The 14,162-nt window shown below is 46.5% G+C and overlaps 1 protein-coding gene across 4 annotated transcripts in view; it reads left to right on the top strand.

The window, feature by feature from the left end:
• FGF13 (fibroblast growth factor 13) overlaps nt 1-14,162 on the top strand; it is a 530,394-nt gene that overhangs the window by 19,601 nt on the left and 496,631 nt on the right. For 2 of the 4 annotated variants that reach the window (XM_019653609.1, XM_019653605.1), the window contains exons 1-2: nt 1,657-1,758; nt 2,415-2,627. In XM_019653609.1, coding sequence (XP_019509154.1) covers nt 2,579-2,627 — 49 coding nt within the window. In that variant the 5' untranslated portion in view covers nt 1,657-1,758; nt 2,415-2,578. Of the gene's footprint in view, nt 1-1,141; nt 1,279-1,656; nt 1,759-2,414; nt 2,628-14,162 lie in introns of those variants that run through there. The other 2 variants (XM_019653606.1, XM_019653607.1) reach the window with 2 other exon arrangements.

The following is a 14,162-nucleotide window of genomic DNA, read 5'->3' as shown; positions in this document are numbered from 1 at the left end:
TTTCCACATTCAGAAAATGGAAATAACAACAGCCTCAAGACTTCTTAGGCCTGTTGTGAAGATGAAATATGATAATTATGTAAAGTATTTAGCATGCTGCTTGGCACAGGGTAGGCGCTAAATCCTTGGTAACTGACTATTATTGGGTGTAAACTATTTAAGGACTGTTTATCCTCTTTCCTTCCAATTTTCCTCTAAAGCCACCCAAATCTCCACCTACTTTGATTTCGGATCATTTGAAGAGAAATTCCTTCTTTCTCCGACTCCTGATTTTAATTAATGGTCTAACCTTGGGTTGTATAATCACATTGTGTCATCAACTTCCAGATTATTAGATATTCTTTACAAGAAAAACAGGCCTGGAGTTCCTCCCCGACCTAGGACAGAGGCTGCAAATTGAATTTAGAGGGCTGCCGACCTGTACACCCAGGCTGGTGACTAGAGTCATTCCACTCTCCTGGTCTTGAAAGCCACAGCAGGCTCTTGTAATTGCGTTACCGCCTGGAATTCAGTAGGACTAATCCATCTATATAATTTCTTCGCCTGGTTTAATTCCATTAACAAAACCGAATTAAGGAGCGGGTGGGGTTGGGTGGGACAAGAGGAAGAACATTTTCTGCTTGGAAGTGGATGGTGCGTCTCCACTGCTAGCCTGGAGTCTACCGTGTGATTAATGGGTGGCTCTGAGTCCTGCTTGCGGACACCCCAGTCTCTCCTTAGAGCATCCGGCTTTCGGGTATGGGCGCGCCCAGAAAAGGCCATCATGGAAGGGGTTTCCCAGGACACCCCAGGGCTACCCTGTACACCCCGCTCTTTCCTTGGCTCTTTTTCCTCCGTCCACCCTCTCTGGTACAATTTCTGAATAGTTTTCCTTCTAGTTCAAATATTCATGGACCTTCCCTGTATTTTGTCACTCGAGTGCTCCAGGCGACGTGTCAATCCCATTCATCTCTCCAGTACTTACCCCCAGTCCCACCTTATTAGGCTTCCCTAGGGTTGGCCGTCCTGGGGGGTGGACACTCTTTACTCCGGCTTTTGCCAACCAGAGCAACCAGCTCTAGGAGGAGGGGCCTGCGTGTGGGGTGGGAAGTGGCAACCGCCGTGGTCAGTTTCACTCTGTGTCCTAGTGACACCCAGATCCCAGCGCGCCCTTCTCACAGAGAGCCAGGCCATCTCAACTTGAGCAGCTGGCCGGAGGAGGCGAGGAGTCGCTGACTCCCCGACTGAGATTCCACCGGAGCGTGCAGGCGGTGGCCAACTGCGGAGTGTCCCCAAACTGTAGGTGGCGACCAGTGCGGGCCCGGACAGCACTGTGGGGACTGCACGCGATGGTAGCAGAGCGGGTAACAGGGGAGGAGTCGTGTGTGTGTGCGAGGGCGCTGGGCTCCGATCTTGGCTTTGGACTGTGTGAGTCTGCTCGGGCGACGCCCGCGGGCCCTGCGTGCCCCGTAGGGCCTGGGGGACGCCCGCCTGGACAAGCTTGCGGGCTCTCTGCTGGGCTTGCCGGGTTTTGCCAGCCGGAGGCTGACGTCGGCGCGCCCCTGCCGAGCTCTCCCTTTACTACAGTGGGCCGGCGGCAGTGTGCCGCCCCGCCCTCGCCGGCCCCCGCCCCCCCCGCGTGCCCACACCTTGCTGTGGATATAGAAGGCGCCACCGTGTTGAGTCTCGGCTTCGGGACCCGAGAGTTCTTTGCAACGAGAGCGCGAGCGAGGGAACGGGCGAGCTCGCAGGGGGTGTGGGAGTAGGGGGAGAGAGCAGGTAAGGGCTATCGGTTCCCGCTCCGTCGCGAGCAACTCGGCCCCCCCTTTTGGTAAAATAATAGGAAGCTGAAAATGGATTAAACCGAAAGAGGCGACCCTCCCCTCTCGCTTCTCCGCGGGCGAGGAGCTGCGCGGCTCTGCGGTGTAACAGGCTTACACGTTGCTCATCACATGTTCAAACATTTCCCTTTTGGGGAGGCTCGTTGTTTTTAAGTGAATATTTTCGTCTTTGTTTTGATTTCTTAAAACCCTTCCTCGGGGTTCTATTTTGACTGACTTGGCGGCCCACAGCGGGTTGCGAGGGGGGAGAGAGCAGTCCGCCGGCGCGCGGGGCAGCCCACCCGGGCAACTCCCGGCGCGGCCCGTGGCGGCCGGGAGAGCGGCCCGCGCGGAGCCGGGGGAGGCCGGCGGCGGAGCCGGGGAGTCCCGGCCGCCCCATCTCTGCCGCCCGGGGGTTGCGACCGCGGTTCTGGTTGGGCAGGCCCGCGGGCGAGCAGGAGTGGCGGGCGAGGGGCGCGGAGGGAGCGCTGCGCCGCTTTGTCTCCACTTCTTGAGACAGGCAAGCGGCTCCTCCCGCGGCCGGCCGCTGGGGCTCGCGGCGGCGGCGGCGGCGGCGGCTCCTCCTTCACCCCTTTCCTCCCCACTCTCTCGCAGGCAGCGGCGGCGGCGGCAGCAGTGGGGAAAAGCGGATTCCGCCCCAGTCCACAGCAAGGGAAGCTCGCGGTCACGTCTTGCCGCCCTAAGCACTCTCTCAAGTCCGGCCCGCTCGGCGAGGACTTCCGTCTCCTGGGCGATCCTTGTCAAGCAAGCTGGGATCTATGAGTGGAAAGGTGACCAAGCCCAAAGAGGAGAAAGATGCTTCTAAGGGTAAGCTCTCCCGCCGAGTCCGCCTGCTTCCCTTCCCTTGGTTTCCCTTGCCCCACTCGCGCGCGCGCCGCCCTTCAGCGGCTCCCGGCTTCCCTCTTGGAGCCTAAACTGCCCATGACCTCTGCGAACCCCGGGCGAGAAAGGGGGGTGCCGGGGCCTCTTTGAAGGAGGGCTTCTGGGTTAACACCACTTTCCTTCCTTCCTCGTGGAATTCTTGCCCCGCGAGTGCCTCCTGTCTTTTCCACTCCCCCTCTGGGCGCACCGTGGTGGCGCTGCGGGCAGCCGCTGCTGCTGCAGCCGGGAGCGCCGGGAACAGTGCTGCCTGCTACCCATCAGCCGCCTGTCTGTGCGAGTGCATGTGTGTGCGTGTGCCCGAGTGTGTATCTGTGTGCTACGCGGGTGCGAATGGTTACATACTCAGGCAAATGCCCCACTCTCAGAACCCAAGCTCGAGCTACCTTCAACCCTCTCTCCCCGCCCCCAATGCAAACAAAGAGCTTGGCCAAGACGCAAGACCCCTCCCCCCATGCGCCTTTCCCCTCACACCCCTTACTCCATAACTCTCTACCTTCCTCTCCGTCAGACAGGAGCTTGCAACCTTCAACACGCCGCGTGCAAAAGTGAGCAATCCCGGTTCCCTGGCGCCGCCCGCTCTGCGCCTTGGCAGCACAGGCTCGCCAAGCCCCGGGAGAACAAAGGCTGTTGTCCCCTTGCCATCAGTGCCCAGCAGGAGCGGGCCTCCGGGGAAGGAAGAGTGCCCTCCCTCAGCTCTCCTGGGCTCAGCCACCTGGCCCAGGACTCCCAGCCGCTGGTCCCCTGGAGTGCGCGCCTTGGCCTGGGGTCTCCCATCACCGGAGGGTTGGGGAGCCGCAGCGGAGTAAGGCTCAGGCTCGGGAGAACTCAGAAGCCAGGGGCGTCCCCCTTGGTCCCTGCCGGTCCTAGCGGCTGACTTGCTGAGGACCTTGCGTAGCTCTGGCAGTAAACTGGAGGCAGCATCCTTGGAGACCCGGGTGCAGAGAGAGGCACAGAGAGGGGGTGTGGTAGAGCAGTGAGGAAAAGGCAGGTGCCTTAGGTGCAAGTGTCCGGAATGGCCACAGAGCAGACTCTGAAGTGGACTGGACCGGCCATGAACCGCAGCGACACATGCCGAGTCCACGTTGCAGAAGTGGGGCTGCAGTGTGTGTGTGTGTGTGTGTGTGTGTGTGTGTGTGTGTNCCGAGTCCACGTTGCAGAAGTGGGGCTGCAGTGTGTGTGTGTGTGTGTGTGTGTGTGTGTGTGTGTGTGTGTAGCCCCAGGTTTCGTTCAAGGGGCCCCGATTCCACCATGAGCCTGGGGCCCCCTTCCCTCCCACTCCTTTCCCTGTGCCTTTTTCTCATCTCCTCCTTCTCGCCTCTCCCCATCTCTCAGAGCTTTCTTTCCCCAGAGATTCTAGGGCAGCGCCAGCCCTCCCCCGCGGAAAGTTGTCAAAGTCTTCAGCTCAGGGCCTTTATCCTTGTTTCTAAATGGAGCCAGTTCTCTTCCAACTAGGCAGAGCTTTGACGAATGGCTTGGGAAGTTTGTTTGGGGCGGGGGGAGGTTAGATCTGTGGTCCTAAGGATCCTAGTTGCCAATTGTGTGTCTCAAGGCTACAGTTAAACCCCTGAGACCCATTCATACCCACTGGCCCTTGGAGGCTTGAATCCTACCAATTAATCTAAACAGTCACTTGGAAAGTAGATCTGCTACACATTTCTAGAGCTTTCCTAATTGTAGTGTATCTCATATAAGGGAACATGACTTCCGGGTTGTTAAAAGGTTTTGCTTTCCACTGAGGACCCAGGAAGGTAAATGCAATTAAAGATTGTAGCACCAGATTGATCTAGGCAAGTGATTCCCCTTCTGAATCTGGGTGTATTTCTAGTTTGTTTCTGGAACTTTGGGGTTGGATTTCCATCAGGTGGTTACCTAAGCTTTATTTCAGCCTACCTTTGGTTGAACTGTGAAGCCAGATTTATTCCCAGAAAAAGTGTTGGTGTTTTAGGAATATAATTTGCAATTGTCCAGAATTAAGTCTGGAAACATTAAGGCTAGTTTCTGTAAGTCAGTAATGAAAAGTTTACTAGGCGTATGTCATAACATTTTCTTATGTTGACTCAGTTACCACATTGGTAACCGAATACTTCTTTGTAGGAATTGTGTAATGAGCATTTGGAATTATGGTTGTAATTAGAATAAATTAAAGTAATTTTATAAGGCAAATTTTAAGAAGGTTTACTTTCCTGAGAAGATGGGAATCTTTTGGCTGCTATAAGAGCGGGGCGTCCCATTTCTCCCTTTCTGTTTGCTGGTGAACTGAGAGCATTTTCAAAATTGTGAATGCTCAGTAGTCATTAGTATTTTCCTTTTAAGTACGTTAAAAGTCTTATGTGACTAAATTTTAAACACTACTTTTTATGTTACAGATGAAAGATACCAGGCCTGTTGATATTTTTAACCAGTAAAATTTATTGATCATATTCATGAAGAGGTTTGGTTATTTAAAAATTTCCTATAGTATATAAGTCAGTTTTGAATTTTTTTTTAAGCTAAAGCTATTCATGAGCACTCTTTTTGTAACATACCATGATACAGGATTGAACATTTAATAGATACTTTGAGTATCCACACATTTGATTTTGAACAGTGGTATGACAAATGATTGAATCAAGTCAAATAATTTAGTAACAGTTTGAATGAATTTCATAATCTGTTTTCAAGAGCCTGCTGCTCATTTAAATTCAGCCTCCCACCCCATCATTTGGGGTTCAAGCCACAGCCTGTCATAACTACATAGAAAATTATGATAGAGTACAGCCTTTCTGGAGTTTTTAAAGCACAGGTAATAGGTAATCAGTAAATTATTTTGTGCTGCTTAATGAAATATGGCTTTCAGAGCATATAACTTGTCTTTTTAAATGATGTTTTCTTAAACTCATGGAGGTTCAGGCCAGTGATGGACAATGGTCTTTTGAATAACCTTTTCAATTATGTAGCCAGCCAAGATAGACTGTTCTCTTTGGTAGGGGGTAGGGCATCTTGATTCTCCTTGAAAGTATTATAATGGCCCCTTGTGCAGGAAATCTGTATTTATTTGGCTTTGCGTAAACTTTGAAATTGACAGATGTGTATATAGTTTGGGGCACTCAGCTCCTGAACAGGAGGACCTATTTCCATTTTGGGGAAGAACTAAGCAAAACATTTGTTGGTTCAAGCAGATATTCGCTTAGCTTTAACTCACTCTTTTTTACCTTGTCACGTAAGGTCTTTTCAGCAGTTCTCTGTCAGAAACGCACTCTGTTAGAGGGCTGTGTCTGGTTTACTGTAATCATGCTCCTGTGGCATTTGGAAATCATGTAGCCTGCCACAGATAAAACCAAATCATTTTGGATTGAGTACAATTGCTAGACAATTCTCCGCTGCAAAACTGCCATTTGGTTTGTAGCTACCTGTTTGAAATGGGGTGTGTGTTTTCTACAACCCTTTTTATTGTGCTTAGCCACAGAGCCATCACACCCCAGGCAAGTTTCAAGGTTATGTGGACCGTGGGTTCTCTCGGTGGGATGGCTGGCACCAGCTTCAGACTGGGCTTATGCTGGCTGCTGGGCAATGCAGAACAATTCCAGGCATAGTCCAAGAAGGCAGCCACTTGCACAGCTGTTGCTGTAACGAGTCGTGGTGCCCACGTGCATTTATGGACACAGCTCATTTTCTGCGCACTTCCTGGCCTTTTCCAATGGCCATTCTAATACCTAAGAAGGACAGGGTATTGTGGTCAGGCAGCCAGCGTATCAGGTCTTGAACCATGAATTCCATTCCAAAAGATCATCTCGGCCTTGGTGGATTACCGTAATAGCGCCTAGCAAGTGTCTTTCTCAGCCTTGGGCCAGGCAAAGCAGGTGTTTAGAGGTATTTTACCCACAAGAAATGACGTTGGTGACCACTTATGAAGAACTAACAATCATAGTCTCCCTCTTACTCATGTTGGGACTTGTTTTTTTTTTTCACTTGTGAATAATTTATCATAGACCAGTGCTTTTATGGAATGTGATAAACCCCATATTTTCTCCTGGGCTGAAGATGATGATTGCAGCCTCGGTGAAGAGGTGTGGCCAGGGAGATCTCAAAGCAGAAATGTTGGTCTGTTCTTGAGGATAGGTACAGAAGATGAGTGCACAGTGCCCCCAATCCTCTTCTTATTTCTAGTGATATGCAGTATCTTTATTGACAGAGGCTGAAGATAGAAGGGGGAGCAAGTTGGGACATGGGTTAGAGGTACTGTATCTTCACTCTTAGTACTGCTTCCTCTAAGTCTCTTTCCAGTATAGTTCAAAGTCGTTAAAAGGGGTTAGGATGCATCCTCGGGCCAGAGATGGGGGTGAGGTTTGGGTGGGATTGGAGGTTGGGTTGGGGTCTGGGTGAGAAGCAGACAGTGAGCTGTAGGGTGAGGGAAGGGGTTGAGGTCCATGCCTAGGGCTGGGAAATGTACGGTGGCCTGGTGAACAGGATCAGAACTGGGGAGAGAATTGAAATCAGGCTTTAGGTGGTCAACTGGAGGACTGATTTGTGAGGCAGTGAATGGGGAGATGAAACTGAGCATTCCAGGTCTCTGTGCAGCTGTGCTTTTTTATGTTCAAATCATCTCATTCTGGGAATCACAATCCACACAGAACAACCGGAATGTGTTGCAGCTCTTCAAATATATTCAATAAAAAGGATTTCTAGTGTGGGCTTCATTATGGCTTATATTTTTGGATTTGAGAAATTTGAAAGGAATAAATAATAATTGCCAAGATTAGACAATTGAAGGAGAAAAAAAACACGAGGTAAAGTACGCTGGGTGGAGGGGATCCTATAGGTCTGTTACATTGCTAAGCTCAACATGATTTTCAAATGTGAAGATTAGGTGCATAATATGGTTTCAGTAATTAGAGAAGACAAACGTCGGCATAAATCATTGTCTGCAGTCACTGATTTCCGTTTCCCTATCCATCAGGATTTCTTAGCACAGGCTAAGGACTGGATTTCAGGCTCATTGTCCTGGGTGATGTAGTTCATCTTCAGTCAGTCCTCACTAGATGGAAACGTAGCTTACCTGTGTGTGATACACCAGTTCTACAAACTCACTTGAATTAGATTTGTGACATTTTAAAATGTGGCATTTCATCACTTTGATGCATGCCATATTTCGATGAAACATTTCTTAGGGGTGTGGATTTCTGGGTAAATGCATTAATTTCCCAAAGAAACTGAAATAGTATCTAATTTGGAGTCCTTCTGACCACCGCTGCAGCCTGCAGGTCTAATTCCTCCTTGAATTGGATGGCCATTTGTTTTCTCCAAAGCAGTGTTTTCCAGGGTATTGACACTGAAAATGGGGTTTCATATAAGAAAAGAGAGAATTTCTTGATTCTTGGGGCACGCTGTAAGTGTGGAGGACTGTTTTATTAAGGATCTGGGTTTGTAAGAAGTAGTAAGCCTAGATTACAATTACTGTATGTTGGGATTACTACAGAGCAGTCCTCATGCCCTACCCTTGCCTGTGCCCTTTGAAATGACTTTAGCATTGATTTTCAAATGGAAATGGTAGTAGTGTCACTGGCTGATGACCTTCCCCACAGATAAAGGGTAGTAGGCTTCCTTGCTGATTCTGTTTACCTCTGGCGGCACCCTTGGCTTCTGCTGGGATATGGTTTGGGTCGACATTCTAGGGGGTGTTCTAGGTCTGGGTCGCTTGCTTGTCCTGCCTGCTGTCAGAATTCTGCAAAGACCTCTGATATGGTTTAGACAATGACTATTTGTCCCAAAGGAATTCTCAGGTATACGTACATGTCTTTCATTCTTTCTGGACCCTGTCAGTGGGGCCTGGGAAGAAAGAAGATTTTCTGGTGAAAGGCAGGCCTGGTCGGACGGCAAATTAGAAAGGAGTTAATTAAAAATTAGTATATACCCAATTTCCTTTTTTGGAATTGAAATTATACACAGTAACATATCCACATCTGTAGTGTGCATCTGGATATTGACAAATGTTTAAACCCATGGTCTCGGCACCAAAATCAAAGTATAGAATTCTTTCATCCCCCAGAAAGTTCGCTCATGTCCCTTTCTTGTCATTGCCCCTTCAAAGGGAACTACTATTTTGATTCCTGTCTTGCATTAGTTTTGCCTGTTACTGAATTGAATATAAATGGAATCATGCAGTATACACTATTTGTTTCTGACGCCTTGCCACCTCTCCTTTTAGCATACTTCCTTCCCTTGTTGATACCCCTTCTCCTTGTCTTGTCCTCTGGTTTCTTACAAGACCCCTGACCTGCCCCACACTAGGGTACTCACTGAACAGAGCCTTGGACTTGGCAGGCTCAAAAGGAGTATTTGTTGAATGAGCTAGTCCAGGGGTCAGCAAATTTTTGAGACGGAAGAGCCGCCAGGGGTCGGCAAACTGCGGCTCGCGAGCCACATGCGGCTCTTTGGGTACGTACATGTGGCTGTGAAGTAAAATTGAAAATGAAAATAAAACTATCATATTTCATTTATAATATTACTTTAAATTGTCCTTATTTGTAAAAATATATTTATGGTTGTTGAATAATTTTTAAATTGTTGTGAGGGACAGGATTGGCTCTTCCAGGGATTGGCAAACTTTTGAGACTGAACGTACCCAAAGAGCCACATGTGGCTCGTGATCTGCAGTTTGCCGACCCCTCATCTAGTCAGGTAAGGAATTCCTTTGAGTAGGGATGTTTTATTCTTTTAGTAACAATATTAGTAATCATCATATTATGGTTATCATTATAGTAACTTCTAAATGATCAAGCACTTTTTATTTACTAGGCATACATTATATTTACATATATCTCATTTAATCCTCATGATAGCAAAATGCAGTACTGATAAGTATTTACAGACTTTAGAGATGAGAAAATTGAAACTTAGATTACATAGTTCGTGTGAGGTCACACAGCTAGTGAGCTGCAGATTACTAGTACTGTGCTTGGCATTGCAGTAATCAATAAATGATTATGTAATGCATGCAGTAATCAATACATCATTGTGTAATGCATGTACCATGCACATATCAAAACTCATCCTATGTTCATTTCCAGTTTGTTGTGGTTTCAGAAAGCTATATGATGGAGAAAGTTTCTGTCAGTGACTCACTGTGACTTAATCTGAGATGCCTGGGGGTTAGAATTTACATTTTAACTAAGGATCTGCCAGAGGCAGAGCTTTAAACCCGAGGAATTAATGTCAATGGTTGACTTGCTGACACCTAAATAGGATGGAGAAGTAATTTTGGTGGGGGTCCTACAAATAATAGTTTTTCTGAGCACTGACTACATGACAGGTATTCAACATGAAATATCTCATGAAATCTTCATCACATTCTGTGGAGGACAGATACACATAGTATTATTATTCTCATTTGACACATGAAAAAACTGAGTCTCAGAGATTGAGGCAGCCAGAGGTCACGTGGCTAGGAAGACGGTGGTTTAAGGGTTTGAGCCAGGTTTCCCTGACCTCAAATTCACTTCTTATCTACTTTGTTATACTGCCTCCCTAGGCAACACAGTTGGTTCTTTTCTAATCTAGGTTTGCACAGAGACAAAATTACTTCCCATTTGCCACTGGGGACATGATTAGGAAGAGTGTACCTGTACATGCATGATTGCTCCAGAGCTGTGGGCTTGGTATAGCTGAACAGAACTCTCAGCATTTGTTCGGTGACTTTTCCACACCAAGCACTGTGCTGGGCCTGGGCGCCTGTGCAGAGATGAAAGAAACCCAGTCCTACCTTAGGGGTGCCCTTTCCTTCCTCTTTGGCCTTGGACATTGACTTTCTACTTTCCATGTACATTACCTCTCACTTGGCCATGACCGTGATGTTTAAGATTTAAGCATCTGTCAGTTTGAAAATAATAGTATTTTCCCAGAACTGTGTGTGGGAGCTTGTTTCACTTGTAAAGATTACATTTCCTCTTAATTCACTGCTAGGTAAAACTCCCAATTGTTTATTTTTTTTGTTAACCATTACATGGCATATGCTTTTAGTATATCTCTCATCAGAAGGCTATGTCTCATTTCCCTTCTCTGTCTTTCTCTCTCAACTCCACCTGTTCTCCTTCCCTCCCTCCCTCCCTCTCTGTTTTCCTCTGTTTTTCTCCCCCCCTCCTTTTCTTGTCAACAGATGTCAGTGGTTTTCATTAACCAAAGGATGTTCCTTAGTGTATGCTGGACTCATTGAAGGATTCTCATTTTCTCCCTTGATAGCTATCCTAACTTAAGCAAAAGAACCTCCCCCCTCCTTTTACTGAGAAGCTTTTCACTACTTATTACATAACTCATTTTAAATGGGTACAAAGTGTGAGCTTTATATTTTCCACGATTTATGCTGTCTTCAGTTAGATAATATTTCCAAAAATATATCTTGTTAACAGAGACACACGCTTTGAATGAGCATATTAATTATAGTTCTCCAAGTTAGGAATCATGTAGTGTTTGTGCTGCAGAAGCTATGTTTAACAGCCGTAATTAACAGTGATGGGTCTATTGCATGGTTATAAGAAAGTTTAATAACAAACGTGAAACCCAGTTCTCAAAAATCCCTCCAAATGATGTAGGTAGCCTTGCTACTGTTCTTGAACTGGGGCTTAGTAAACAGATTGAGTTCTGAACATATTTATCTTGCTGTTAAAAGTGGAAGTAAACAGCCTAAAGAAGGCAGGCTGAGTGCAGTTCTTGAATATGCCTGTAGATATTTTCAGAATCTTCTTTCAGCCATGACTTTGAAAGTATTGTGAATTCACCTGCTCCTTTTGCCTTTGATTCTCTCTGTGTATGCTCGCCTCTCCCCGTGGGGGGTTTACCTAACGCAAAGACTTCAAGAGCTATTGGATTTGCGCGTGATGATTTTCGGAGCTCCTGGAACAATGTGAGCCATTTCCCTGGAAACAGGGCCAGGCGCTCCTCGCTGCTCTCATTCCAGGGAGCGTTTGTTTTTGACCAGCTGGGAACTGGACGGTAGCGCTGGTCGGTCTGGTTAACCAGCGTCCCTCTGTCGCTGTAGATCTGGCAGGCGGGTTTATTACAAACCTCAGTGTGCTCATTAGCCTCGTGATGTGGTAGCTGCCTAAAAAAGAAACACGGAAAAGTTGTGTCACCAAAGGTGAAACTTGACGAAGAGCCGCTGGGCTCCTAGCATGACAAAGCTCCTTGCAGGCGGTGGCTGCGGCAGCGGCGGCAGCGGAGAGCTTTACCCACTTGCCCGGCTGGGTGCCCCCGACCCGGTCCGCTCGCGTGGGCACGCGACCGGAGTGAGCGGCGACCGGAGCCTGCGGAGCCGTTGGTGCTTTGGGCTGCAGGCGGGGGAAGGGACCTGCGCTCCGGTCTAGACCGCGCGGGCTTTGGCAGGCAGTGCTAAGATGGTGGCTTCTGGAGGACCCGCCCCCCTCTCTTCCCTGCCATCGCAGAGTCCTTGCTGTGCATATACTTGACCCAACAGGCCCACCCAGCTGTCGCCTCAAAGGCAGACTTAGAATGCGGGTTCCAATCAAAGCCTTCAAGTCAGGGCTTGGTCAACACAAGAGCTTGGCTTCTTGTGTCTTCTGGTCAATGCTAATTTGGTGTTAGCAGTACAAAAACATAGGATGCATCTTGAGCAGACCGCTCAGGGCCTTTTTGAATTTATTTGTGTACTTCTATATTGTTTATGTTTCATTGCATTGATTTTTTTTCCCCCGATTACAAAATAATGCATGTTTACTGGGGACAAGTGGAAAAATCATAAAAGCATAGAGAAGAAAATATCACCCGAGGGTTCCACTCCCAGCTTAACTTTTTGAGATTTTCCTTCCAGTCTTTTTTTCTCTTAATTTCATAATGCACATATATACAAGGATAATTATCTTTAAGTGTATGTGTGGGATCATGCAGTATATATTATAAGCTTTTCTCTTTTCTCTTAACAACATGTTCGAATGTTTTCTCTGTGATTAAATAATCTTCCGTACCACCATTTTTAGTGTGTACACTGGGTGTGCACTTGGAGGTGACAAAGAAGAGATGGAGATATTGTTCCTGTGGGTATGAAAGGTTTTCCTGTACTGCCTTGAGAGCCTTCCCACTGATCTACACAAACATCATTTTTATTTTATAGATGTACATATACAAATATGTGCATATATAAAGATACAATATACTGGCATAAATCTGTAAGTAGGGAAATCAATGCATGTAGATAATATGTGTATGTCTAGATAAATACACACACAAATTTGCTTAGAATAAATTCTTGACTAGACACCAAAAGGAATTTCTGGTGGTTGGCTTATAGAAGATGTAGAGTTTTCATTTGTATCTTCTATTTTCTGTATAGTGGACATATATACTGATATTAATGATGTTATAAAAAAGTAATACAAGCAAAATATTGCTCATGGATTGTCTTCAAAATGACTTTTCTACTCCAGCCTCTACCATTCCCTTGATCTGGAATGTTCTACCTATTCCTTTCACATTTTATGATCCTCATGTCCAAGCTTAATCCACATGCTTCAGGAAACCTCTCTCCCTGCTTATATTTTATCTCCCCAACTAGACTGTAACTTCCTCATGGGCCCTTTTCACAAAAGAGGCACTGAATAAATGGGTTACTTAACCACGATGCTAAGCATCCTTTCTAGGTTTCTGAAAATGCACGTGTACCTTTCAACTCCAAACCATACCAAAATCCCTTGAAGATAGCAACATTCCATCTGGATTTAATATTGCTCATTTAATTCGGAATTTAATTTCTACTTTACAATGGGCCATCTTTCATGTAAAAGTAGCTACATGGTGAAAAGCATGGATTTTAGAGACTTGGGTTCACATCTAAGTTTCTTTACTTATTTGCTGTATGATTTTTGGGCAAATAATCTTTCGAAGCCTCTCTACAATAGAGAGGGTTATGTTTATCTCACAGGCTTATTTTAAAGATAGAATGAGATAATATATGGAAAACATACTTAGAATTTGACCAATGTTAATATTGATAATATTACTAAAGTAGTAGTGATTTTCATATTGATTAGTCAAGTTACAAGGTTCTCTTTAGGGGGCTTGTTTGCCATAGCAACAAATCTGTGTATTCAACCATCTGTGTAAAAGTCTTACTTCAATTTAATGGATTTAACCACGTGATATGGTGGCTGAATTAATACAATTCATGTATTATTAATTAATTCATCTATTAATTTACTCAATAAATATTTATTGAACCTCCTATGTACCAGCTACTGCTCCAGACACTGAGGCTATCACAGCAAGTAGAACAGATAACCATCCCTGCCTTCATTGAGCTGATATTTTGGAAGCTTACTTAGAGGAACCAGACTTACAGGGCAGAAATTCGCTCTCTGCTCCCTGTCAGTCATGTGTCAAGCAGTGAGTGACCTGGTACCAATCATGGAGACTGGGGCCCTGGCCAGGCCAAAGTACCAAAGAGGCAGCCTGGATGGAGTTAATTTTGGCCCAGGG

This window comes from Hipposideros armiger, unplaced genomic scaffold (assembly GCF_001890085.2).
Source record: "Hipposideros armiger isolate ML-2016 unplaced genomic scaffold, ASM189008v1 scaffold_203, whole genome shotgun sequence".
Classification (NCBI taxonomy): Eukaryota; Metazoa; Chordata; class Mammalia; order Chiroptera; family Hipposideridae; genus Hipposideros; species Hipposideros armiger.
This window is presented reverse-complemented; position numbering and strand designations above follow the sequence as displayed.